The sequence below is a fragment of the Syngnathus leptorhynchus genome, chromosome 2 (genome assembly GCF_054491065.1).
Source record: "Syngnathus leptorhynchus isolate UIUO chromosome 2, UIUO_Slep, whole genome shotgun sequence".
NCBI lineage: Eukaryota > Metazoa > Chordata > Actinopteri > Syngnathiformes > Syngnathidae > Syngnathus > Syngnathus leptorhynchus.
In genome coordinates, this window is record NC_141196.1 from 16,071,476 (window position 1) to 16,095,213 (window position 23,738).

The following is a 23,738-nucleotide window of genomic DNA, read 5'->3' on the forward strand; positions in this document are numbered from 1 at the left end:
CGTCAGACCACCAGGGGTCAGTCATACTTAATCTAGCTGTTTGCACAGTATTTCTTGTTTCTCTTACGTAACAATCTTGTGCTTAGTGTGACACCAATATACCCGCAACACTGATCTGGATTTAGGAATGCAGTTTGCATGTCCACGCAAAGTATATTGGGCTGTGGTACTTATTTTCCATCACGCATCATCTGGATATATCTCTTACCGTATGATGCAATTGTAACCATTGGAAGCCAGTTCTGATCATCAAATATTTCTTAATTCTCTGTATACCCAATGATGAAAAAATACGTAATCTATCGTGTTTTATAAAATAGTGCAAGGGGTGTCTGGAGCACATCAACTCGTCCCACAACACCTGAATGCACCGGCAGCGCAGGTGGCTGTGGGCGTGGCTTCATCCTTGTGCTCGGGTATTTGTGTGCGCATGCCCGGGTCTGAAAAGTGCGTTTTAGAATGATTACCGGCGGAGGCAAGCGGAGAGACAGATTATACGGCTCCACACAACTGTTGTTTTAATCCCCTGAGCGAAGAGATTTAGACAGGAGAAAACACTGGCTTCGAACCCAGCAGCCATATTGTATAGGAAAACGAAGAGAGGATTCTCAGGAAGAAAAAAAAAAAAAAGTACTCTGCTCCAACAACCCTGACAAGACTTTTGAGGAGTTTACATTTCGCCTTCAAGGCCACTGGCGGTGGGTTTCATGTCGGACAGCTAGCTTAGTCAGCTGTCTGAGTAGAAGAGAAACCAAGGCGAGCTTTCTCAAACTATTTGGGCACAATTACTTGCTTTCGAGGCGTTTATTGAACACGCTGAAATATGAAGGACCGATTGGAACAACTGAGAGCGGTGAGTCCGGCGATTGCAACATTTCTTTCTCTACGCTGTCCTTTATTACTAACCTACTCATAAACCTTTGATTAGTGTTATCATAAATGGGTGTTTTAAATTTAGAAAAAAATGTTTTAACATTCTCATCTTGAAAGTAACGGCTTGAAAGGAGAAGCGTCATGTGTGAAGCACAGTGGAGGACTAGTTGGCTTGTCATTCATTTGTATGATACGTCATCTATATAGTATATTCCTTAATCATCTTCCGTGTTCGTATCTGATTACATCATGTCATTAGTGAGTAATCAAATTAAATATACGTAAAATGCTGTGTGTATAAGGCCTCACAGTTAATGCTTTGACAGCCATTTGGAAAATAGGTCACTTTTGTCCTGATGTACTTCTTCCCGGTGAATTTCAAGTCAGGAAAAAGAGACTTCTATCAGTGTTACAGCACCTGCCAGGAGAGAATATGGCTAATGGTTACAGTGTCTTTTTTTTTTTTTTAGCATTGACATCAATGGAAATACTAGTGACAAAATCAGATAATGAAATAACATAAGGGGTGAGGCCAAGTGTTATTGTATCATGTACCAATTCGGGATGTGTTACCATAGCTACAGCCAAGTCCTGGCCAAATATTTGTTGTGTTTGAAGTTATTCAACTGTGGTATCACCCCAGGCTTCTGTGTCTCCCACAGCTGGTCTGTTTTTCAAGGAAATGAAGAACAAATAGCAGCTGAAACAAGCGGAGAAGTTCATAGAGTTGACCTTATTGGAGCACAAATAGCTATTTTAATTCCTCTATCTCTTTTTTTCCCCATCTTCTGAAGTCAACTCGTGGTTCTATTACCTATCCAATGTTCCTGCAATGTCCCTTATCTTAATATGTTTACTTTCTGACTGTATATCACTCAAGAGATCTGCTTTCTGAGGTCACTTGACATTTACCTGTTTTGAACTTCCTTCTTTTTCTACTTGTCCATAACTTGGCATTAAAGCAGTTTTGTTGTCAAAGCTATATATGGAACAATGACAGACTACGCCTTTGCATTTGTTCATAAAGTTAATACAAGACGTGACTTAAATTGCCTGTACAGTTAATAAAAGTAACTATTGAACGGAGTTGACAAACTGTTTGACCCAACACTTTTGTAGCTTCAGAAATGTAGACACTTTAAATCTTAGCATATTTCTTTGCAACATTTACACCTACCAAGCTGTGATACGTTTGCTTCTGTCACAGTGCCATTGTGTGTTTTGTGCGTTGTTGCCCCTTGTGTGTGCCGTGACCTCCTGTGACTCTTGAGCTCTTCATGATTTATGGAGACATAGTCCAACAGTTTCACACTTTTAACAAGTTTTGGGCAAGATAAAGAAATGGACCGGATTGTAATAGAAGTGTGTGCTCATATCGGTCGTCGGTGATCGGCATCACCTCAGCTATGGCCTTAATAAAGACAAGCAGAGTAGAAAAAGAAGGAATTATGGAATGCACTGATGGGTGGAGTTTTTTATTCAATTTTTATTGAGTCAATTCTAAATTGAGTCCTATCTACCACTGACTTGTCTCTTGCTGTGTTTCCTGACTTGATTTTGCTGAGTGAATGGTAATGGAAGGAAGTGAGCGCTTGCTCTTATGAAGCTCGTTCAAGCCAAAGAATGCTCTCCTCGTATTCTGGCTTGACTCGCTGAAGCATCAGGAAAAGAAAAACTTGTCACCATGTCTTAATGTGTCCACCGCCGCCACACCGGGGGCCAAAGTCGAATCCAAATTTAGAATTGGTTTTGAATCTGAAAGGTGTAAAACTGTAAACAACTGATGACAAAGGGCTTCATTTTACAAAGCCATTATTTAATAAAAATAAGTCTCAAATACTCCCCCCTCCCCCCATAAAAACCAACTACTTTGATAAATAGTTGTTTTCACACAAGAATAATCAAGGCATGACAGAAACTGCATTAAATATTCCATTTGAAGTCTCCCTCCAATCTTTTTGCATCATCAGTGTGATTCCAGGTGAACGATTCATGAATTTAATTGATGTGATATAGTAAAGCATAATCTACTCAGCAACGTCAGCATCTCTAATATACATGCATACCTGTACATAATTTAGCTTCTTGCCCGTGTGAGTCTTCAGCACTTGGATTGAAACCCATCCCTGCCACTTTCACTATGCAGAGAGCTGTTTGTGCAAATGGCTGCGCCATCTGTGTTTACTGACCTTGTGACTTTTTTTAAGCGTGCAAAATGTTTGGTTTGATCAGGATGGGACTGGTGCGTATCTGCTGCTAATGAGGAGGCAACTCCTTCCAAATTGTCTGGGCCAATATTTGTCATTCTGCCCATTATCAGCATTAGCCTTTTTTTATTAAGCCAATGGACAACGAGTCATCAGTTCAAAACTGGGTCAGATATGAATAGTTTCTCCTATAGCTATTGTAATTTCTTTTCAGATGTACTTACATTAAGCATAAGTAATGTTGCCTCTTAATTTTCACGTTGACATTTAGATACTTTCACTTCACTTTCAGTTAACTTTATAAGAAATCCTGCACTTAGTTTTTTTAAACTTTAAGCAAGGTTGAGTAAAAAAATAACATTTAAATTATATTTACTTCAGGGAGCTTTTTATTTGATGAAAATAATATGACAATGTTGTTTACTTTTGAGTGGTGTAGTCTTGCATCAACTTTGACAACCTGAAATGTTATTTGGAGCGGCGTCCTTATCACTGTCAGATGTTTTCCTGACACATACAGACTTCCTTATCATTGTAAGACATTTTTCCAACCTTCCAAAAAACCCCAACCACATTTTTTTGTGTGTCTGCCTGTAGCTCTTTAAGGTAAAGTAATATTTGTTAATATGGGAAAAAATAAATTTCTGTAAGGCTCTGTCATTTATATTATTGCACTGTATTTTAAAACAGCTGTTTTGGTTTCTCATGCATCACACGCTCCCCAGTAGGAAATTTCTTTTCCAACTTCCTATTTTCTAAACTATTTTCCCAGCCTTTCTGTGTACACTGAATTTGTTTGCAGCTACTTTGGCCTCAAGTTAGTTTGTTCAGCAGGATGTCTCTAAGAGCGCTGGGTGTTTGACTTAGGTGGCTGGATTGTTATCTGCTAAAGGAAAGGTGACTGACTGTGACTGCTTTGAGACTTTTACAAAGAAAACAAGAACACTCCCACGTGCAATTCTGAAAATGCATGAGAAAATGTACACACATAAAAACAAATCAAATGGGTTTCTTCTGTATAATTCCGTTTTTAATCACTCGTATACAAATAATTTGTACGTGACTGATAAATGTCACATACTGTATTTTATGGCAACAAGGGGAAGAGAGTGTCAGGCATGAGGTATTGGATGGGCGCCAAGTCATGTGTTCATTACACCACATGGTTTGGTGATAAAGTCCGACACCCACAAATAAAATTACAACAAATGTTTTTATCGCCTCGATTAGAAAAACATGGAAAGGGAGCTGATTTAATTTGATGGAACAACTGCATAAAATGTCCTAAAATGCTGACACTTGCTCTGCTTTTTCCAATTCAGACATGCAATCAAGATGACGATGAAGTGGAGATTGCAATGGACAATGCGGCCTTTATGGATGACTTCTTCTCCCAGGTGTGTTTTTGACAATTCGAATTTGACTGCAAATTAGCGCATACAGCTAACTTGCTTTGTATGTTTCAGATTGAGGACATCAGGAACAGCATCGACAAAATTGACGAGAATGTGGCTGAGGTCAAAAAGCTGTTCTCTGTCATTCTGTCCGCTCCAACATCAGATCAAAGTAAGACATCTCTAAGACATCTTAGTTCAACAATCAATTACAAAGGAGTTTATTCCTCTTTATGAAGTCTAAATCTCTTTTCATACAGCTTTTGTATCAGATTTTATTAGATGGTGCAGGTATACATTTGTTTATTCAATATTAGCAGAATAAAAGTAGGTTGTATTAAAAACCCGTTTGTTTTAAATATAAAAACATTTTTACTTAAGTAGATGCTTATTTGGGACAAACGTGTTTTTCTTTCAGAAACACAGGATGACTTGGAGGCCATCACCAACGACATCAAGAAAATGGCAAACAACGCTAGAAACAAACTCAAAAGTGAGCCTAAACCCTTCAATACACTCGCGCGCACACACATTCATATGACTGAGTTTGTGACTTAGTTCATAGGTGTCAAACTCAAGGCCCGGGGCCAGATACGGCCCGCCACATCATTTTATGTGGCCCGCGAAAACAAATTGTGCATCGACTTCATGTGTCAATACTAATTAGCATTCATTTTTAAAAAATGTTTTATTGCTCTCTGATTTTAAAGCTAATTATTCAACAGTTTGTTGTGTAGCCTATACTGTTTCCGATAAACTATGACTATGATTTTTTTCAAAAGTCAAAGTCTGCTTTATTGTCAATTTCTTCACATGCGGCCCGTGACAAAAAATAATTTGACACCCCTGCCTTACATCCTTCTAACTGCATTCACTTTTAATTGATGCCATCTTTTGACGCTAAACTTGAACTTAAAAAAATATGCGACTAGAATATGAATTTCTCTGCAGCCATCGAGAGGAATCTGGAGTCAGAAGAACAGGAGAGGGTGTCAGCAGACGTGCGGATACGTAAATCACAGGTCAGAATCGTCATTTGTTAGATCTTGGATTATCCAATAGCTTTTTTCCTCACATTCATTTTCTGTTATTCTTTTCCAGCATGCAGTGTTGTCTAGGAAGTTTGTGGAAGTCATGACTAAGTATAATGAAGCTCAGGTGGACTTCAGGGAGAGGAGTAAAGGACGTATTCAGAGACAGTTGGAGATCAGTGAGTGACGGCGGTCTATAAAGAGTCCGGGCAAAAGTGGGACTGTCATATGATTTTCATTTGGTGTTTTGACTAGCCGGGAAGGCGACAACGGATGAAGAACTCGAGGAGATGTTGGAGAGCGGCAATGCTGCGGTGTTTACTGCAGGGGTGAGTGTGATGCTGTTATGTTGCACTTTGCCTTACTCGTTAAATCCTCAATCCCAGCTCTAGGTGTCTCAATAAAATACAAAACAACTGGTTAATGTTTTGCGTTAGATTCGGTCCAGTGAGCTCAACAGTCATTTCCCATTGTTGAACCGTGAATCAAACCGTAAAAAAAAGCTTTAGAATGACAGTGCTGAGCATTGTTGCTAATAAATGCTCAACGTTGCCCCTGGCCTTATGCAAGTATTGATCTCAATATGGGTAGAAAACATAATATGCTTCAAATGTTTGCACTGACTGCAGATTGTTGACTCTGGGATTTCCAAACAAGCTTTGAGCGAGATAGAAGCCCGCCACAAAGACATAGTCCGTCTGGAAAGTAGCATCAAGGAGCTGCACGACATGTTTGTAGACATCGCCATGCTGGTGGAGAGCCAGGTATGCCCATCCACCTGTCCATCATGTCTCCCTTTCATAAAAAAATTCTGTCACCTTCATTCTTCGAGTACTTGACATTTTGCATTCCTTGACTTCTTTCCATCTAATTTGTGTGCATCCTGACTGCATTTCTGCTCTTGGTGTGCTGCCTGCTAGTGTTGATCATTGACTGTCTGTCTTCCCTCTGTCTTTTCCAGCCCATGAAATTTTCACTTTTCCGGTTACCGTCTTATGCCACCTCCATCTCATCACTCATCAATTATGGGTCAACACAAAAGCATTTTATGACTCAAAGCATCAGACTAACTCTCATCATTATTTGAAGCCATGTTTCATATCTATATCTATCTATCTATATATATATAAATTACACAAATGGTATAATTGCGTATATTTCCTTGCATCATGCTTTCTGAGGGGAAGTCTCTATTGAGGTAAGAGGCAAGAGGTATATGTTTCTAGTCGCACTGTTGCTTTACAAACTATTTTATTTCTCTCTTACGTTAACATGGGTGCATGTGAACTTAATCGTTAAAAACACAAACAAGTACTATAATATTTTTCCTTGCCTTCCAAGGGGTTAAGATCAGGGGATGTCGAAAGTAATTGTCAACCGTGGCCATGTGAAGAAGCCCTTTGAGACGGTGTTGTGATTAAAGAAATCTGACTTAACTTTTAATGGATATTTGTTTATTTAATCCCTCAAGAGATATGTGACTCAATTTGAAGTTTTTTTTTTTTTTCTCCGACCATACATTTGAAATATTAATTTATTTGTTTGTTTTGTTTTGAACATCATCTAAGTAAACCTACTTGTATTTTTTTCAGGGTGACATAGTAGACAACATAGAGCAGAATGTTTCCAAGTCAGTGGACCACATCATGGTTGCTAAAGAGCAGACCAAAAAGGCTCTAAGGTACCAGAGTAAAGCACGCAAGGTAATGTTTTCCAGCCAACTGATAATCAGTTTGCCCTTCTGCTTTTTGTTTTTCCTCATTTCTCTGACTGCTTGCTTTTTGTGGCCCATACACATACACACAGGCCAAGGCACTCATCGTGGTTGCAATCCATTCATCTCAACATGCCCCCTGTTACGTTGTGTGTTAATTATGCATGAATTAATCCATAATTGCTCTGGGCACCACAAAAGGGGGGGATGATTGACAGGATTGAGAGCAACATGGACCAATCGGTGGGCTTTGTGGAGCGAGCAGTTGCGGACACTAAGAAAGCTGCAAAGTTTCAGCAAGAGGCCCGACGCGTGAGTTACCACCGTGAAAATCAGTGGTTCCGTTTCTCAAAAGCATGGAAATCAAATTTTTTTTTTTTGTCCAACTGTGACACCCGAACGTTTTCTGTAGTCGAGCGATAATGATGATAAAATGAAAGTGACCACGTGGTACAATAAGGCTTGAGTAGCCAATGCGGTCAAGCATTTAGGAAAGTATTCAGAACACAGAAAATGGATGGATGGATGAATACTGTGATGATAAAACATTCACCTCGGTGCATCCCAGTGAGATCGGATGCAAGAGCTATATCCAAAGATGCTGCCTTAACAATGATTATAATGTTAGATTTTAATTGATTCTGTCAGAGACGCATTCATTTTTTGTTGCAGTGTGTAACTCCATTACAAGCTGTTTCCAATACTTTTAACTATAGTTGTGATGGGCGAAAATAGTAGTGGTCACGATAATCGAAACAAAAAGATTGCCGCATGTCCAGCATCACATTGCACTTTTACAATTTACTAGTAACAATCAAAGTTTATTTGCATTTTTTTGCCCCTCGTGGTAATGGATCATTAATTAGATGAATTGCTTTGTAGTATAAACTAAATGCAGTCATGACTGCTATTCGCGAGGGATAGAGAACTGGCTGGTCCGGTAATAGTGAAGATATGCATAAAATTCATGACCATTGAAATTCACAAGGGGAATTGTACTAAACAAATAACCCACACCAAATTCCCCCATCATGATAAACGGTCAGATTGCATATGCTAATCCGCGAGCGCCGAACTGCGAGTACACGTCAGTCCATTTTATATCCGTTCATAAGTGTCCCCCTACAAAAACATCCAGTCAGTACAAGAAAAGTGCAAACAAGATAAATTTCTGTAAAGCATGCTTTTGGGAAATTGGTACCCAACCCCGGAGCCTCAGTGTAATCCTCTCTTCCTTTGTGATCCCCCCCCCCAACCACAGCAAAACTAAACCACACTTTTCAACGACGCATACATACACAAACACACAAACATACTTTTTTCTATACTTTTGGTTCTTTCGCTCTTTGTTTGTTTGGTTCTTTCGCTCTTTGTTTGTCAGCTTGTGTGTTTCATTTGAACAATCAAGGTAAGGCGGCATTGGTGAGAAAATGAGTTTATTGCTTCAATGAAAATTGAAGCAATTCATTTGAATGGTGACTTGGATGACTAGTGAAATGTATTTGATGTCTCTAACAAGCTCTGATGGGTCTGTGTAGTTCTGGAAGAAAGCAGAGTGACAAACTCTGTTAATCTTATGGAACTGATCCGCTTCCTTCTGTTGACTCTATTTCATAAGCAGACCAATTATTGTTGATGCTTTGCATTTGTGTCTAATCATTAATGCTGTATTTCTTCCAATTACAAAAAATATATATATATATTTGGAAAAGTTTTCATTCAACATGCGTCGTAGGTAAATTAAATACGTGTGGGAGAAAAACTGGTGAATAAAATCAAAATGTAGTGCAACAGTAAAAGTACTTTTCTCTTTGAAAATGAGTTGCTCTTTTCTGTTCTGTTTAGTAATATCAGATATTTATCGACGACTGAATTCGAACTTCCCAGTAGTCTCTCCAAAATAGTCACATACGTATTTGTTTACTTGTTCGACTGGGCAACACACCCATCGACTCTTAGGGATACACACATTGGACAGTGACAGCAAAATAAGTCGTGCTGGCTGACACTGGATGGTCGAAAGTTCTCTTGAAGGGTCCCGTCTTTACTTCCCAACAGAGATCGGTGTACATAGTGCTGATTGTTCTGGTCTTGCTGGCCGTGGTAGCTCTCATAATTGGATTGTCAGTGGGCCTGACGCGCAGCTGACAAGATCTTTGAGTAAGACGATTGCTAAAGGTGAGTAATTCGGGAACAAATAACCTCTCACAAAGGGTGGAGGCCGTCTTGAAAAGGGTTTGCATGAGTTTGTTCTCCTGCTAAGGCTTTGTGTGTAAGGGGACTTAAAGTTTGCGTTCGTTCGTGCGAGCGGGCGGGTGTTTTCTCTCACTCGGTTGGAGCAAACAAAAAGCGGTGCTCGTGGCGACTGTCTTTCTTTCCCCTCCCATGCAAGTGGAGACTTTGACCCCATGCTAATTCTCGTCCTCCCTTTTTGTAGAAGATGATCATTATCGGTGTCATCTGTGCGGTGCTCCTTGTCATCCTCCTCGCCATCATCCTCTCACAGACTCTATAGCGAGGATCTCGATCACCATGATCATCTTCACTCCATCCATCACCCACGTTCAAACCAAAGAAAAGACTTTTCTAGCGCTCATGTACTTCGCATTCCTTATCTGGGCGAACATCTGGAGGGACGGCCTGTCGTAATTCTTTCAAGCCAAAGACACTTTGTTCTGCTAGACACAAGACTGAACCTGATGTTATGCAAAGCACCGCAATGCAGCTCCACTCCAGTCTTTTTTTTTTTTTATTTCATCGTTCAAGTCGTGCCATTATGCCCAACAGGTTAAGGACCTGACCCTCCGCTCGAAGCACATCATTTCTAATGAGCCTTTGATACATTTCATAATGAACGGGGAATTGTCAGGTTCATGGGCGTTTTGGCACTTTCACGTTGTTACTATAATTGAGCTTGGTTGTAAATATTACATTATTATGCATTGTCAAGTTAACGCTGTTTGTTGTCAACCTCGAGTCTTGAACATGTTTGACTGAAAAGTGCACATGTGAAGTCATGGCTCTTCTTTGCAGGTGATGAGCAAAGCATTCCATAAAACAACATTTTTAATGAACGATTTTAATGCAGAGGGCTGGGGGAAAAAAAAGGCCTCAGGTAGTACCACAAGTAACAATGGTACCCAAACTGTTTAATTTTATACTTGTTGATGGATATGTTGCTAATAAAGTTGCACCGACACAAAGGGCATCATTCAAAGCTGGTGGCTTCTTTTACCAACATGCTTTTTAAAATTTCAAATTAGTGACAGAAAACCCAAATTGTTCCTTCCATCATACTTACTCCAAAAGTCACTATATTGTTTTCAGAAATAGTTCAAATTTTGCACATCCCATACGCAACAGTGACAATACACTTGAATGAAATAACGTTCATCTTAAATGTCATTGAGAGCATTTGATGTCAGATTGCAACAATTTTTTCCCTATTTGCAAAAAATAATCCAATTCATTTCAAGAGCTCTTATTTCTGAGTCTCGCAGATATAATTTCTTTCTTCTTTATGTTCAGTGACTGCAATTCATGAGTTGCACGGTGTGTGCAAGAGCCACTGCCATTGGAAAACACGTATATTTCCATGTGGACTGCAACCTGTTGCCTTTTTGTTTGTTTGTTTGTTTGTTTGTTTGTTGTTTGTTTGAAGCCACCCAGCTGTAACAAGGGAACAAAAGTATTTAATTGTATGCTGTTTTTAAGTTCACAAGTCAATTATTTCAATGCAAATTAAAGATGTTGTCTGTTTGTGTGGTTGAGTTGGTGTTTCCTTGTAATTCCTTGCTTACTAAATACAGTTTGAAACGCTATGGAAATGTCAACAAAGGTAAGTTCTTGTTTCCACATTGTGATAATTGAGTTTTTTCTATGCACACACATGCACCACACACTTCTTTCCCTTGGTTTTTCCCCCCTCATCCCTACTTTATGTGCCCCATGCATTTTAAGTTCACAACGTTTGAATAATTATTTCATGTTCCATGTCTACAGAAAAAGATGATGATAACATTGTGCTGTGCCATCATTGGAATCGTGGTGTTCTCCTATCTCTACAGCTTCTTCTCATAAAAGGTATCATTCATCAACATTCATGATTTAAGAAACATCGTCTGATTATGCAACGTCTTTTGCCTTGTGTGATGTTTGCTTCAAAGAGGATTTCATCAGGTAAAAATTGAATCGAGTGACTATGTTATGTATTCTTCCGTACTTCCCTCTGAATATATTGTTTGGTTTTTAATTGTTTTATTGATGTATGAATCTATGTTTTTGCCAGAATGTTTTTTGACACATTGCACCACACCACTTTCTGGTGGCAATCTAAAAAAAACTGTTGAGCATTTCAAAATTGTGTTGAAGTTTATTTAACTCGTCCCTTTGTGGGGTTTAAAAGGCAGATTACAAGCGTGCAAGTGACTACTCAGGTAGAAGTATTTTAAGATTTGTTTGTCATGATTTGTGTGTGAATATGTTGTGCGTGCATGTGGGCTCTCAAAATGCGTTATTATTTTTTTTGTCTTGACTTGTCACTCCCTGGCTGCCTGTCAACCCAGAAAAGCCTGTTACGTAATAAACGATAGTTGTCCGTTGTACCAGCTCGTGTACGTGTCGTTTCTTCGGCGGATTTTTTAAAAATAATATATCACAATAATTTTGAAAGGTTATTCTCTTGGTTTTCCTGTCCCTAATCGATATGGTGCTGCATCACTGCAAGTATTACATAAATACTTCCTTGTCTTTATCAATGTTCCAACATGCGACAACATCGCCCGGCTGTCAGTATAAAGGGGCGGGGTTTAGTGAATGGTGCGCTTGATTTGAGCCAACATTGACCCATTTAAAGCGGGGTGCTATTCCTCTGCGGCCACGTCGTGGATGTTTGTTTTATTGTTTTGTTTCCTTGATTGGCCTTCATGACTGAAACCATACAAATTTATAGTGACATAATTTTAGGCATTCAAAATATCCCCTGTAATGGAATATGATTATATTATTCTCAAGTGAGGGCAACACATTAGTTATGTCTGCCTCACAATGCAGAGGTTGTAGGTTTGATTCCAGCTCCAACTTTCTTGTGAGGAGTTTGCATGTTCTCCCCGTGCCTGCGTGGTTCCTCCCACGTTCCAAAGACGTGCATACTCCAAATTGATTTTTTTTTTCATGGAAATCTACCTGGCTGCCGACCAGTTCAAAGTGTACCCATTGTTGTTGTTGTTATTATAATTATTATTATCTTTAATTAATTTTTATATGATAACCTACCTGGCTGGCCAGTTCAGATTGTACTCCAAGTCCGAAGTCAGCTGGGACAGGATCCAGTATTCCCGCGACCCTTGTGAGGATGGGCAGTTCAGATAAAGGATGGATGCATATTATTATTATTTTATATGAAAAGCTACTGTGATTGAGGAAAAAAAGAGGCTGATTTGGAATCAGCGCAAAAAAAAAATCTACATTACTCTGGTGAAATTTACTTGCTTTTGATTTAATAAAAATATATGTACGTAGTAAAAATTATTGACCCCGCGCTACTGAACGGCGCAAACCAATGTACAAATCAAACACGCTTGCATGTTAACGTATTCTAATCTTGGTTAAATAGCACAGGCGATGTCCAATGAGAGGGCTTCTATGCAAATATATGGAAACACTGTGGTAAGTAGGGGGTGTGGTAAATCTATTGGTTTTTTTTTCCGTGCTAGGTTCGTGCGTATGTGTGTTGTTTGACCAGCTGAAAATGGCGGCTCGTAGCGTCGAATCCGTCTAACTTTATGGCATATTAATAAACACAACAATACACCAGTGTTACAGCCTCGTAACATGTGGACAAACTTATTGGAGAAGCTTTTCTCGCTCATCTTGTGAAGCGTCACCCCGGCTGCTGCGATTAAACAGTGTTTCAACGTAGAGGTAAAACGCTTGGAACGCTCACAACTGCTGATGCTAACGTCGGCTAGGTAGCTTGCGATCACTTTCAAAGACAGAAGTAGCTCCGTGTAATTACCACCACTTAAACACTGGAATATCGCTCTTTAAATACCTAACTTAAGTCGACACTCGTCTACATTAATGGACGCGATTTATTTTTGAATCATTGTTTTAGACGAGATGCTCGCCCTAGCTTCCTGCCTTAAACAACAGGGCTGGCTAATGTTAGCTTCGATGTGTAGCTAGCTTCCCCACCGAGAAGAACCCAAGTGTCAAAACAGCGCTAAAACATTGCAGAACACGGGATTTGTAGTTAATTTTTTTTTTTTGCTTTTACGCTTCTCATGAGACTTTTCCTGTCGTTTAGAGATAATGGAGGATACTCATACACGATACAGCAAACGCTTGGTAAGTAAAGTGCGTCTTCCTGACTCTTGTCTTGTGTCGCCAAAAGCAGCTGATTTCAATTCGTGAGGCTTATTAACAAGTTTAGGATTGCGTTTAAAATTGGATGAATAAAATTTGGTTTGTGTGTTGGGCCACATGACACTGCGGCGGTGGTCTGTTGTTGTTTGGCTTGGCGTGGTGGGTCGTAAAACTGGAGCAATGAACGTGTCCAAACGACTCTAGGTTCAAGAGAGGGTCAAGTTCATTGTCTTGACTTGACTGTGTTGCTGTGATCTGCTTCACACCTTGGACTATCAAATTATTTTCTGATTCAAGAATCGTGACTTGTATTGGTGTAGATTGTCATTTGGGAGATTTTAAATCCCAAGCATCTACATCAGCGTCATTGATATCGCTTTTCACTATTAACACTTTATTTCCAACATGTTTTTTTAACGTGTCGGAGTGTAACTTGATCAAATATAGCAAACGTTGAAATAATGTACCAATTAAACATGTACCATTTTATAAGCTATAGCACACTTTTATTTGTGTACAGCTTCGAAACCCACAATTTGATTTAATAGCATTACAGTTGACTTACATAAAGAACGGAGTGGGGGTGGGGATATCTGATAGCGTTTTTTTTTTTTTTTTTTTTTTTTTGGGAGCCTGATCCATCTGTCTAGCCAAACAGTGTTACATGTGGAGAATAGCAAGGAGGGGGGCATTTGAGGAGGGGCAATGTGTGGAAGATTAACCCCTTCTCTATTGTCGTTCTGTATTGTTTGGGACCCTCATGAACTAGAATGGTGTTCCAATGCAAATTTATCCTTCTGTTTCTGGCAACGTCCCAAAAAGTCATTGTTTTATACTTTTCTCTCTGTCCAAATAGCAACACCAGTTCTGGTGGACTTATGCTTCATGGGGAAATAGGTTTAAGGCTGCCAACTTGTGTGCCATAATAGGTTTAAGGCTGCCAACTTGTATGCCAATCTTTGTCCTAACAACAAAGTATTTTCGTAGTGTCAATATTAAGGCTAAACAAGCAATAATACATGCAGGAATTCTGCTATCACTAATTTGGCCTTTTTCATGAGTGTGAGTTTTCATTTCTTTTATCAAAATGAGTTTTTGTGTGTTCTTAGCTTTGTTTCTTGGGGTAGAAAACACCACGTTTGAATTTTTGTTTTCTAGCATTTTTTTCTGAGAATTGATTGGTACAAGGTTGATAAAAGATCGTTCTATGCATTGTGTAATTAAAAACTACATGCAAAATATATAATTATTTAAAAATGGCATAACTAGGCTCTACATGATCAGAATTTTGGAGCTGATCTGCGAGTTTAGATATAAATGTATCATCAATCTGATTGGAATATGGACCACTCTGTCCAATCTAGTTAGAATTTATTTACTGTCAATTCCCTGCCATCCGCCCACCAATGCCCCAAATTAACGTTAAGGTCCATATTGAAATGTAGGAGGGGAAAAAACAATTAAACCCTAAAAATTCCCCAAAACACTGCTAAACATTCAATACACCAAAAATAGCAGGGAAATCCTGACATCCCCCTCCCAAAGGGGGAGGAAAATGGGAAAAACAAAACCACCGTATGTAATGAGAAAGCTCCAATGATTAACCATGGCAGTGTAAAACTTGCCTGGATTGAACAAGATTGTTTGCTGTAATGTCTTATTTTGAGGATGATCCATCGATTGGCAAATTGACATCACAGGCGATCACCAAATTTGGAACAACTGCAAAATGTTTGCCGATCAGATCTACCTAAAATGGAGTTTGAATTTACAAATAGAAGACGAACAATCAATTGATCAAATACAAGAACTACCTAAATACTCGACAGACTTTGAAAGCTTATGTATTAAATTAATAAAGATGAACCCCAAAACATATTTGCTCTAACCATAGTTTGTTTTTTAAATGTAACATGTAATTTCTGTCAGTTATTATTATTATTATTATTTTTTTTTTAACGCTCTAGTTTTTTATTTATTTTATTGACCAACCAAAAATGGTGACTTAGTGCATTAAGTACCTTTTATGGCATAATAATAAACACAACAATACATCACAGTCTTGGTCTTGTAACATGGGGACAAACTAATCAAGGAGCTTCCCATGTTAACTTGCAAAGTTAAAGCTGCTCAATTATGGGTGAAAATCATAATTCCAATTATTTTGTCCAATATTGATCATTTGCACAATTATGTTTTTGAAATTGGAAAAGCATTTATTGAACATGTGTGCGTGTGTTTTATGCGATTTAGATGCTAAGCCATAACTTTTTTTGTCACCAGCGTACTGGTACACGGCGGCGGTACCAGGATGACGGAATCTCTGACGATGAAATCGAAGGGAGACGCATGTTCGACCTGGATGAAAAATTGCAGTGCAGCAGGTTTGGCTCTGAATTGGTCAAACATATGGAAGGGAAAGGTGAGCTCACAATGTTTACATCTTTCGATAAATTTGAGTCAAAGATTATTTGCATTAAAACGTTTAGCAGGTAAAGTGCCATTATTGTATCCAATTATTATGATTTTCATGCCAAACTGGGATGTTGTTTGCTTATATTGTTCTACAGATTTCACGTTTGAATACATCCAACGAGAAGGTTTGAGGGATCCCATCATCTTTGAGAAAGATGAAGGCCTTGGAATACAGTTAGTTTCCTCATTACGTCACATTTTAGCAAATGTTAATCATTTCCATGTGGATTAAAAACTGCTTCATTTACGCTTGCAGAATGCCAGACTCTGATTTTAGCGTGAGTGATGTGAAGGTGTTTGTCGGTAAGCATTTTCCGTCACAAAATATTTTCCGCTGAATATAGAGTTCAAAATATACAATGCACCCAATCTGACTTGTCTTTGTACTAAACTGAAGTCGCGTTTATTTTATCACAGGCAGTCGGCGCATCGTTGACGTGATGGATGTGAACACCCAGAAGGGAATCGAGATGTCAATGGCACAGTGGCGGCGCTACTACGAGACGCCGCCATCTGAAAGAGAGAAACTTTACAATGTTATCAGCTTGGAGTTTAGCCACACCAGATTGGAGAATCTGGTCCAAAGACCGGCTTCAGTAAGAAGACACCAGCTTTTCTGCCACATGGTTTTAAAAGTGCATACAATGTTTCATACTAATGCTTGGTTGTTTCAGGTGGACCTGATTGACTGGGTGGATAACATGTGGCCTCGCCATCTCAAGGAGAGACAGAGGGACTCTACCAACGCCATCATTGACATGCACTATCCCAAAGTACAGAAGTAAGTTGATCCAAGACACCAGAACAAAACACACAGTAGCTTTGATTTAGTCTTACAATATTAGCAAAGTTCGCACCCTGTTTATTTTTATTTTATTCATATTCTTTTTTTAACATGCACTTTTATCCCTTTCTTGTTTGTCATAGGTACTGTCTAATGAGTGTGCAGGGCTGCTTCACAGATTTCCATATCGATTTTGGCGGCACTTCAGTCTGGTATCACATACTCCGAGGAGGAAAGGTTAGTGCCTACAGCTGAAACAGTTAATCAAATACCTCTATCACAAACAAAATCTCTGCCTCAAAGCTTCGCATGGATCATTTTTCCACAATGTGCCCACTGCAGCGACACATCCACAACACAAGGCTAATTTAAAACAGCCTGATTAGAACGTCTTGAAATATTCTCCCAAGGATTGAAAAATAGCTGCTGTTGCTAATGTTCTTTCAATTGCTACATTGAATAAACTGTAACAAAAGAAAGAAACACATTCATACACAAGATGCTGTGGCCACAACTGACGCGCAGGCACTCAACGTGCTACCCTGAGCTAATAGCCGCCACCTGCACAATTTTGCAGACATGCGTGTCACTCACTAGGTGAATGGATTTAAATTCACAGATAATACACTGAAGATGGTGACCCTAGGTGAATGAAAAGAGTGCCTACATCTTGTGCACATTTGCCTTGATAATAATTAATATGCAAAATTATTTTTGGGATTTATCGGTGGGATAAATGGTATAATTGTCGATTTGAAAAATATTTGATATCCCTTCCCAATTAGTACATGTCTTTTTGCCATGCCAAGACGGTGCTTTACACTGGACCTGTGTCTCCTGCAGGTGTTCTGGTTGATTCCACCCAGCCCCCAGAATCTGGAGATGTATGAGAACTGGGTTTTGTCAGGAAAGCAGGGAGATATCTTCTTGGGAGACAAGTGTCACGACTGCCAGAGGATAGAGCTCAAGCAGGGCAACACCTTCATGATTCCCTCAGGTCTGTCACCAATAAATACACTGACTCTGTATTGCAGTGTAAAAATGCTAATCACTGTCATTGCAGGGTGGATCCATGCTGTGTACACACCTGAGGACACCCTGGTGTTTGGGGGCAATTTCCTTCACAGCTTCAATATTCCCATGCAGCTCAACATCTACAGCATTGAAGATCGTACTCGGGTGAGCAACGTGATCTGTACCTCTTAGGCCATCACTCTTTTGGTATCAGTGCAGGTCTATTTTTTTAAATCCCGGTTGGACTTTCCACTTGTCAGAAGATAGATACTTTTCTTAATTCATTTGGTTTGTTCCTATTAGGTCCCAGCCAAGTTTCGCTATCCATTTTACTACGAGATGTGCTGGTATGTCCTGGAGAGGTACCTCTACTGCCTGACAAACATTTCCCACCTCACCCCCGAGTTCCAAAAATACTCGCTCGGCATAGGTTAGGACTCCTAACAGAAACATTTAACCTTGCTGCTCTGCAATCATCTCAATTTGTTGCTTAAAGGCAGAACTGTCTCTTTACAGGCCTGACGCGAGCAGACCTTGGGATCCATAACAACACAGGTAACGCTGAGTCCAATGGCATTGACGGTGATGTCGAGATAAAGTTGAAGGAATCCGAAGACGAAGAAGTCCTAACGGAAGAAAACAATCCAGTCATCAGACCCCGGCATATTTTGACACCCTTTGAGCTTGAGGGGCTGTGGAACCTTGTGGGGAAGCTGGAGGAATTGCCTGCGAGCAAAAAGTGTGTCCCTTCTGGAATTGGGAATCCTGAAGCATTATTAGAAGACATGAGGGTTGGTATCCAGCTAAGGTCCTTGATGACGATAATACACAACCAGAGGAGATTTATTGTTTGTCCCCTCTTGTTCATGTGTAGGCTGTTCTAAAAGAGCATGCTATGGATATCCCCAAGCTGTCCTACACTGGAGAACCCATTGTCAAGTGGCCCAAAAGAGTGAGTAGAATGTATTGATTACTAAGTTATACAAAATAGTCTCAATACCATCCAGGCAATATGATGCACAAGCAACTTAAATGCAATCATGTGCCATTGCGATGTTTAACACATTTTTTTTTAACCAATTTTAATTACTAAGTTCTTTGGCTTTCTTTTATATAGCCATCATGGTACCAACCCCCAGAACCTCCACCAGCGCCGCTTTACCGGTCCCGCTTGGCTCCTCCGCTCCACAAATCTTTGGGCCACAAACGATCGCGCATTTCTGCTCTGAGGCGCCGGCGAGTGCGGTGCAAGACTTGCGCCGGGTGCAGTAGGAAAGAGTGTGGTGACTGCCAGTTCTGTCTTGACATGAGGAAGTTTGGCGGGCCTGGCAGAATGAAGAAGGGCTGCGTCATGAGACAGTGTCTCATGGTAAATTTCTCTATGAGGGGCCTGGGATTTTTTTCTGTTGACATAAAAATACAATTTTAATTTGTTGTTGTCTGGGGTCAAAATGTGGCCGTGCTTAAACCAAACATTTCTTGTCTCTCTAGCCTGCTTTGCCAAATACAGCCAGATGCGCAATTTGTGAAGCAGGGGAAGCAGAGGAATCTCACCCAAGCACTCACACGCTCATGGAGTGCTCTGTTTGTTCACGGATCACCCATCGGCGTTGCATGAAGGTGAGATTGTTTAAAAAGAAAAAAAGAAGTGAATCACACAGAAATTGTTGTGTTTTTTTTGGGCTGCTTACATCTCTCAATGTCTTTATTTTGATAGGATCCTGGTGAGGGTAAAATTAATACAGATTTGCCAAGCCTTTGGGAATGTCCTCGGTGTTATAACAGCAAAGGCTCCGAGTCGGATGTATGTACTCGTATTATTTTTCTAACCAATAACCCACAACATTTTCTTTACAATGATACGATGTTTTTTTTCTTGAACTAGCAGTCTTCCAGTGAGGGGGAAAGTGAAGAATCAGAGAGTTCAACGTCCTTGCCTCCATCAAAACTTGCCTACCGGGAAGGTATTGGCGTACGGGGCCGACGGGGCAGAGCCACACCACGACCCACTGCTCGGCCCACAGCCCCGCCACCCTCTCAGAAATTGCTACTGCAGCATCGACGGAGCCGTAAAAGAGCAAGTCTACTGGAGCTGCGACTCAAGAAAAGGGTAAGCAATCGTTATAGCGTAAAAATTGCTGCATTTCAATTTGATGATTGTGCCATGTAATGTGAGAGTAATGCTGTCTTTTTTTTTTTTTTTTTTTTTTCAAATTGCAGATAAAACTAGAGCGCAGCAAAATTCTTGCAGTAAGTTGAACACATACTTCTGCAAGAAATGTTTTTGTAAAGCCATGATGTGTGTTGAAAAAGTATTCCCTCTCATTTGTAGCAAAAACAAGTAATGGAGCGTGCCAGGTTACAGTCGCGCCTGCGCTCTCCAGCAAATGCACTATCTCAGGGAAGAGGTCGGAGCACCCCCTACCCTCACGGAAGCTCTTCCAGAGTGACTGGGTCCCTCCAGCTCCAGTCTATTCCCAGTCTGGCCATTGAACCCAAGGTAGAGTCTTGCAGAGGGCGGGGGAGAGGGGTGAGGCTGCGTGGAGGAGGAGCAGGAAGAGGAATGACAGGCAGTAGGTACCATCAGGGGCTGGAAGTGGAGAGCGAAGACAGTAGTAGCAGCAGCAGCACTAACAGCAGCAGCTCTGACGATGACGAAGAAGGGGAGCGAGTGCAAAATGGCAAGCAAGCAGGCAATAAAGAGAACCAGCCACTGTCAAGTTCAGGAGGACAAGCAGCCAAAGATCGAGAAGAGGAAGAGCGGCGAGACACCAACCAAAATGGTGGCGAGGAGGATGGCGATGAGATGGAGCAGGGGGCCAATGGCTCGTTTATTAAAGTGACACTCCAAAGGCCAACCAATGACAAGCAGGAACCTTCAGCAATTGTTCCCAAACTAGAGGCAATCACACCTCAATTTGCCCCTGCGGCAAAACACAACCCCAACAAAACCCTCATCAGGCCACCTATCAGAAACCCGAATAAACATTCCAGCAGTCAGGTGCCAGCAATCAATCGCGGCGGCGGCCACGCACGTACATCCCACCAAACAGAGGGACACGAAATCGCCAAACGAAAAAAGCAGAGCAGTGCGGCGAAGCTGAGCAACGGTGCCTCCTCCTCTTGCTCCTCTGACCTTCTGCACCAGCGCATCCCTTTGTCTGCCTTGCAAGATGGAGGTAGTGAAGCTGACAGGGCAGGTGGTGGGAGTAGGCCAGACTGCGAGAGGGAAGTCTGGGTGTCTGTCTTCCGCTACTTAAGTCGAGCAGATCTTTGTGTGTGTATGGCGGTCTGCAAGAACTGGTACAAATGGTAAGTGTTTGACATCTTATTTGACTTCTGCCCGTTGCTAATCTAAGTCCTACTCCATTATGTTGGCTCATGTGCAGGTGCCTTGACAAGCGACTTTGGGCGCAGATTGACCTGAGCATCAAACGCACCATCACACCTCAAGCCCTGACGGGAATCATAAAGAGACAGCCTGCTTCACTCGATCTTTCCTGGACGAACATCTCCAAAAAACAACTCGGTTGGCTCATTGGCCGCCTTCCAGGTGATCTCTTTGATATAATCCATTGAACAGTTAGAAGCTCATGTAGCAACGTGGCATTCAGCAATCTGACTGTCAGACAGCAGCAAAAAAAAAAATGGAAGCAATCAGTGTCATCAGTACGTTAATATCTACTTCTGACCTCTCTGATACTAAAATCAATCCGAATGACTGTTTAATGTCTAATGATCATCTACATGTGTTCTTATTACATTATAAAGGAAAATTAAATAAGCAGTGTTGTTTTTCAGGTCTGAAGGATCTGATGTTGGCAGGTTGTTCCTGGACGTCCATTTCAGCACTCTGTTCCTCTGCTTGTCCTCTCCTCCGCACTCTGGACGTGCGGTATGCAGATGGGGTTAAAGATGCTCAGATCAGAGACTTGGTCACTCCCCCAGGTGTTTTATTTTTGTCTTTAATACAATAGTATCCTGACCTTTGAGTAGACCAAATTATTAAGATTTTTTTAATGCGTTGACTGTTCTGAGAGTAAAAAAAAAAAAAAAGGATTTAGAACAACTTTCAGACATGCTGCTGAGTAATGTGAAAAGAAAAAGGAAAGCAACAGTCGCCACTACACTCAGCCATTTATTGAGCGGGATAGGAGTCAAATACCCAACTAAAAAAAGGAGATCACTTGCAAGGAGCATGCTGATGATTCTAACACTGGGGATAGAGTCACGGCAACTGTGAGCGCTCACAAGGGCTTGTCCCCAAAAGACAAATGAGTACTATGTCATAGTGATGTTTGCATATTCATATTTTCTAATTCTCTTCCTTGACTAAAAATGCAATAGAAAATGAGCCTCTATAAGTGACATTCTATTTGCAAGACGTTTTGTGATTATGAAGCATTCCAACCAGTGAATTTTACTTTCTGGTGATGTTCTATCTAGGTTGTGACAACCGCAGTCAGTTGAGGACCATGCAGTGTTTGCGACTTTCCGGCTTGGACATTAGTGACTCTACCCTGCGCCTGGTGATCCGCCACATGCCCCACTTGACCAAACTGGACCTTTCTCACTGCAACAACCTCACAGATCACTCCATCAACCTGCTGACGGCGGTGGGTTCGTCCACCCGGAACACACTAACAGAGCTCAACTTGGGAGGTAAGAGACGGACGGATGTTTTAGAATGCACAACACCGATACATGGTCTCATTCCCCCCAGTTGTAAATGTGACTTGCGCATCTGTTTGCGTTTCAGGAAGCAGTAAACTCACCGATACGTGTTTGACGTATCTCCGCCGCCTGTCTTGCATATCGCTACTGGACTTGCGAGGCTGTAAAGGTGTCTCCCGCAAAGCGTGCGAGTCCTTTATCTCAGAGCTCTCAGTCAATACGCTCTACTGCCTGTCCGATGAAAAACTGATCCAAAGGATATCCTAAAGCTCGGTTTTAAGCGTCGCAGCAGAGCGAGGACATTGAAGTACACGTGTACCACGGCAATGCAGGAGTGACCTCACTTCCTCCCTCTTCTGCTGTTGAGGAAAAGGACAATGTACCTAAAGAGACTCAGGAGTCCTTATTTTTGTTTTTGTCTTACCGTTTGAGCGGCGGGGAGAAAATAGGTCATTATTAGCTGTTTTAGACTCCATATCCCCTTTTCCATTTCAACTCCTTTTGGTCGGGTCTGTCACTTTTTGCTTCATGCACAGCAACTGTCGCTTGATATTCGTTTAAACGAAAGCCAAACTCTGAAATCGAATCTCTAAGTTGTAAATTTGTTGACTTGGCGAGTATGCATGAACATGAGAATTCTGAGTCTGATCAATACGGCAACTAGAACCTACCCCATGAGCGGTCAGGGGGCAGTTTCCAAAAAACAAGCCAAGGAGCAGGTGTCACATCAGTGGTGGATTTTGGACCACCATTAGACATCAGGTGCTATTATTTCCAAACACTTTGTTTTTTGTACAGAGATTGTTTAGAGAAATGTAGGTATGTATACCCTTTCTCCCCACTTATGATATATTTTTCTGGGATGAAATTTTTTTCACAGAATATCAAGACACAGTTCATTGTAGAAATGTATAACTTGTTTATTTGAGGGAGGGCGGCATAAATGGGGATAGGATTGTCTGTTTTGTTGCACCCAACAAGTAACTTTAACCTAATACAAACTCTTGGCAGAGACTGCTTTTGTAGCCTCATGTCTGCAAATGAATATATATATCTATCTATACTTTTGTGTACATTTTTTCCCCTCTATTAGGTGTTCAAAACTGGGATCCTTGTAGCATTATAATTATTTTCAGATTTTTATTACTTCGTTTATGTATTTTTCAAGAAAAATAAAAACAATGATTCTCAGTGAGTACTGAATTC

The 23,738-nt window shown here is 40.6% G+C and overlaps 2 protein-coding genes across 6 annotated transcripts; both read left to right on the top strand.

Moving 5' to 3' along the window:
* Window positions 1-425: 425 nt before the first annotated feature.
* stx3b (syntaxin 3b) lies at window positions 426-11,790 on the top strand. 4 transcript variants are annotated; one of them, XM_085905394.1, is made up of 12 exons: window positions 427-853; window positions 4,403-4,477; window positions 4,547-4,646; window positions 4,893-4,967; window positions 5,426-5,496; window positions 5,576-5,684; window positions 5,761-5,834; window positions 6,135-6,269; window positions 7,098-7,208; window positions 7,421-7,531; window positions 9,278-9,397; window positions 9,657-11,790. In XM_085905394.1, exons 1-11 carry the CDS (start codon window positions 824-826, stop codon window positions 9,365-9,367), a joined length of 981 nt encoding a protein of 326 aa, XP_085761520.1. In that variant the 5' UTR covers window positions 427-823; the 3' UTR covers window positions 9,368-9,397; window positions 9,657-11,790. The 4 variants fall into 4 exon arrangements, with proteins under 4 accessions (XP_085761521.1, XP_085761520.1, XP_085761519.1 ...); XM_085905392.1 differs by lacking the exon at window positions 7,421-7,531 and having other exon boundaries at window positions 429-853; window positions 9,657-11,787; XM_085905395.1 differs by lacking the exons at window positions 7,098-7,208; window positions 9,278-9,397 and having other exon boundaries at window positions 426-853; window positions 11,222-11,786.
* Window positions 11,791-12,911: 1,121 nt separating this feature from the next.
* On the top strand, window positions 12,912-23,723 carry kdm2ab (lysine (K)-specific demethylase 2Ab). Of its 2 annotated transcripts, none has more exons than XM_085937204.1 (23): window positions 12,912-13,141; window positions 13,527-13,567; window positions 15,869-16,007; window positions 16,156-16,234; window positions 16,317-16,363; window positions 16,478-16,656; window positions 16,735-16,841; window positions 16,988-17,081; window positions 17,688-17,841; window positions 17,908-18,023; window positions 18,162-18,288; window positions 18,375-18,649; window positions 18,733-18,810; window positions 18,976-19,227; window positions 19,350-19,478; window positions 19,576-19,662; window positions 19,744-19,968; window positions 20,079-20,108; window positions 20,191-21,170; window positions 21,248-21,411; window positions 21,660-21,806; window positions 22,305-22,520; window positions 22,618-23,723. In XM_085937204.1, exons 2-23 carry the CDS (start codon window positions 13,532-13,534, stop codon window positions 22,797-22,799), a joined length of 3,843 nt encoding a protein of 1,280 aa, XP_085793330.1. In that variant the 5' UTR covers window positions 12,912-13,141; window positions 13,527-13,531; the 3' UTR covers window positions 22,800-23,723. The 2 variants fall into 2 exon arrangements, with proteins under 2 accessions (XP_085793330.1, XP_085793339.1); XM_085937213.1 differs by having other exon boundaries at window positions 19,747-19,968.
* Window positions 23,724-23,738: the final 15 nt, after the last annotated feature.

Excerpts from the sequence above, each read along its gene's own strand:
- stx3b (XM_085905394.1), top strand. The coding sequence starts at position 824 with ATGAAGGACCGATTGGAACAACTGAGAGCG. Across the intron at positions 4,968-5,425 it reads CGCTAGAAACAAACTCAAAA|CCATCGAGAGGAATCTGGAG; the intron begins GTGAGCCTAAAC and ends ATTTCTCTGCAG. Across the intron at positions 5,497-5,575 it reads TGCGGATACGTAAATCACAG|CATGCAGTGTTGTCTAGGAA; the intron begins GTCAGAATCGTC and ends ATTCTTTTCCAG.
- kdm2ab (XM_085937204.1), top strand. The coding sequence starts at position 13,532 with ATGGAGGATACTCATACACGATACAGCAAACGCTTG. Across the intron at positions 16,842-16,987 it reads CACTATCCCAAAGTACAGAA|GTACTGTCTAATGAGTGTGC; the intron begins GTAAGTTGATCC and ends TGTTTGTCATAG. Across the intron at positions 18,024-18,161 it reads GCATTGAAGATCGTACTCGG|GTCCCAGCCAAGTTTCGCTA; the intron begins GTGAGCAACGTG and ends TGTTCCTATTAG.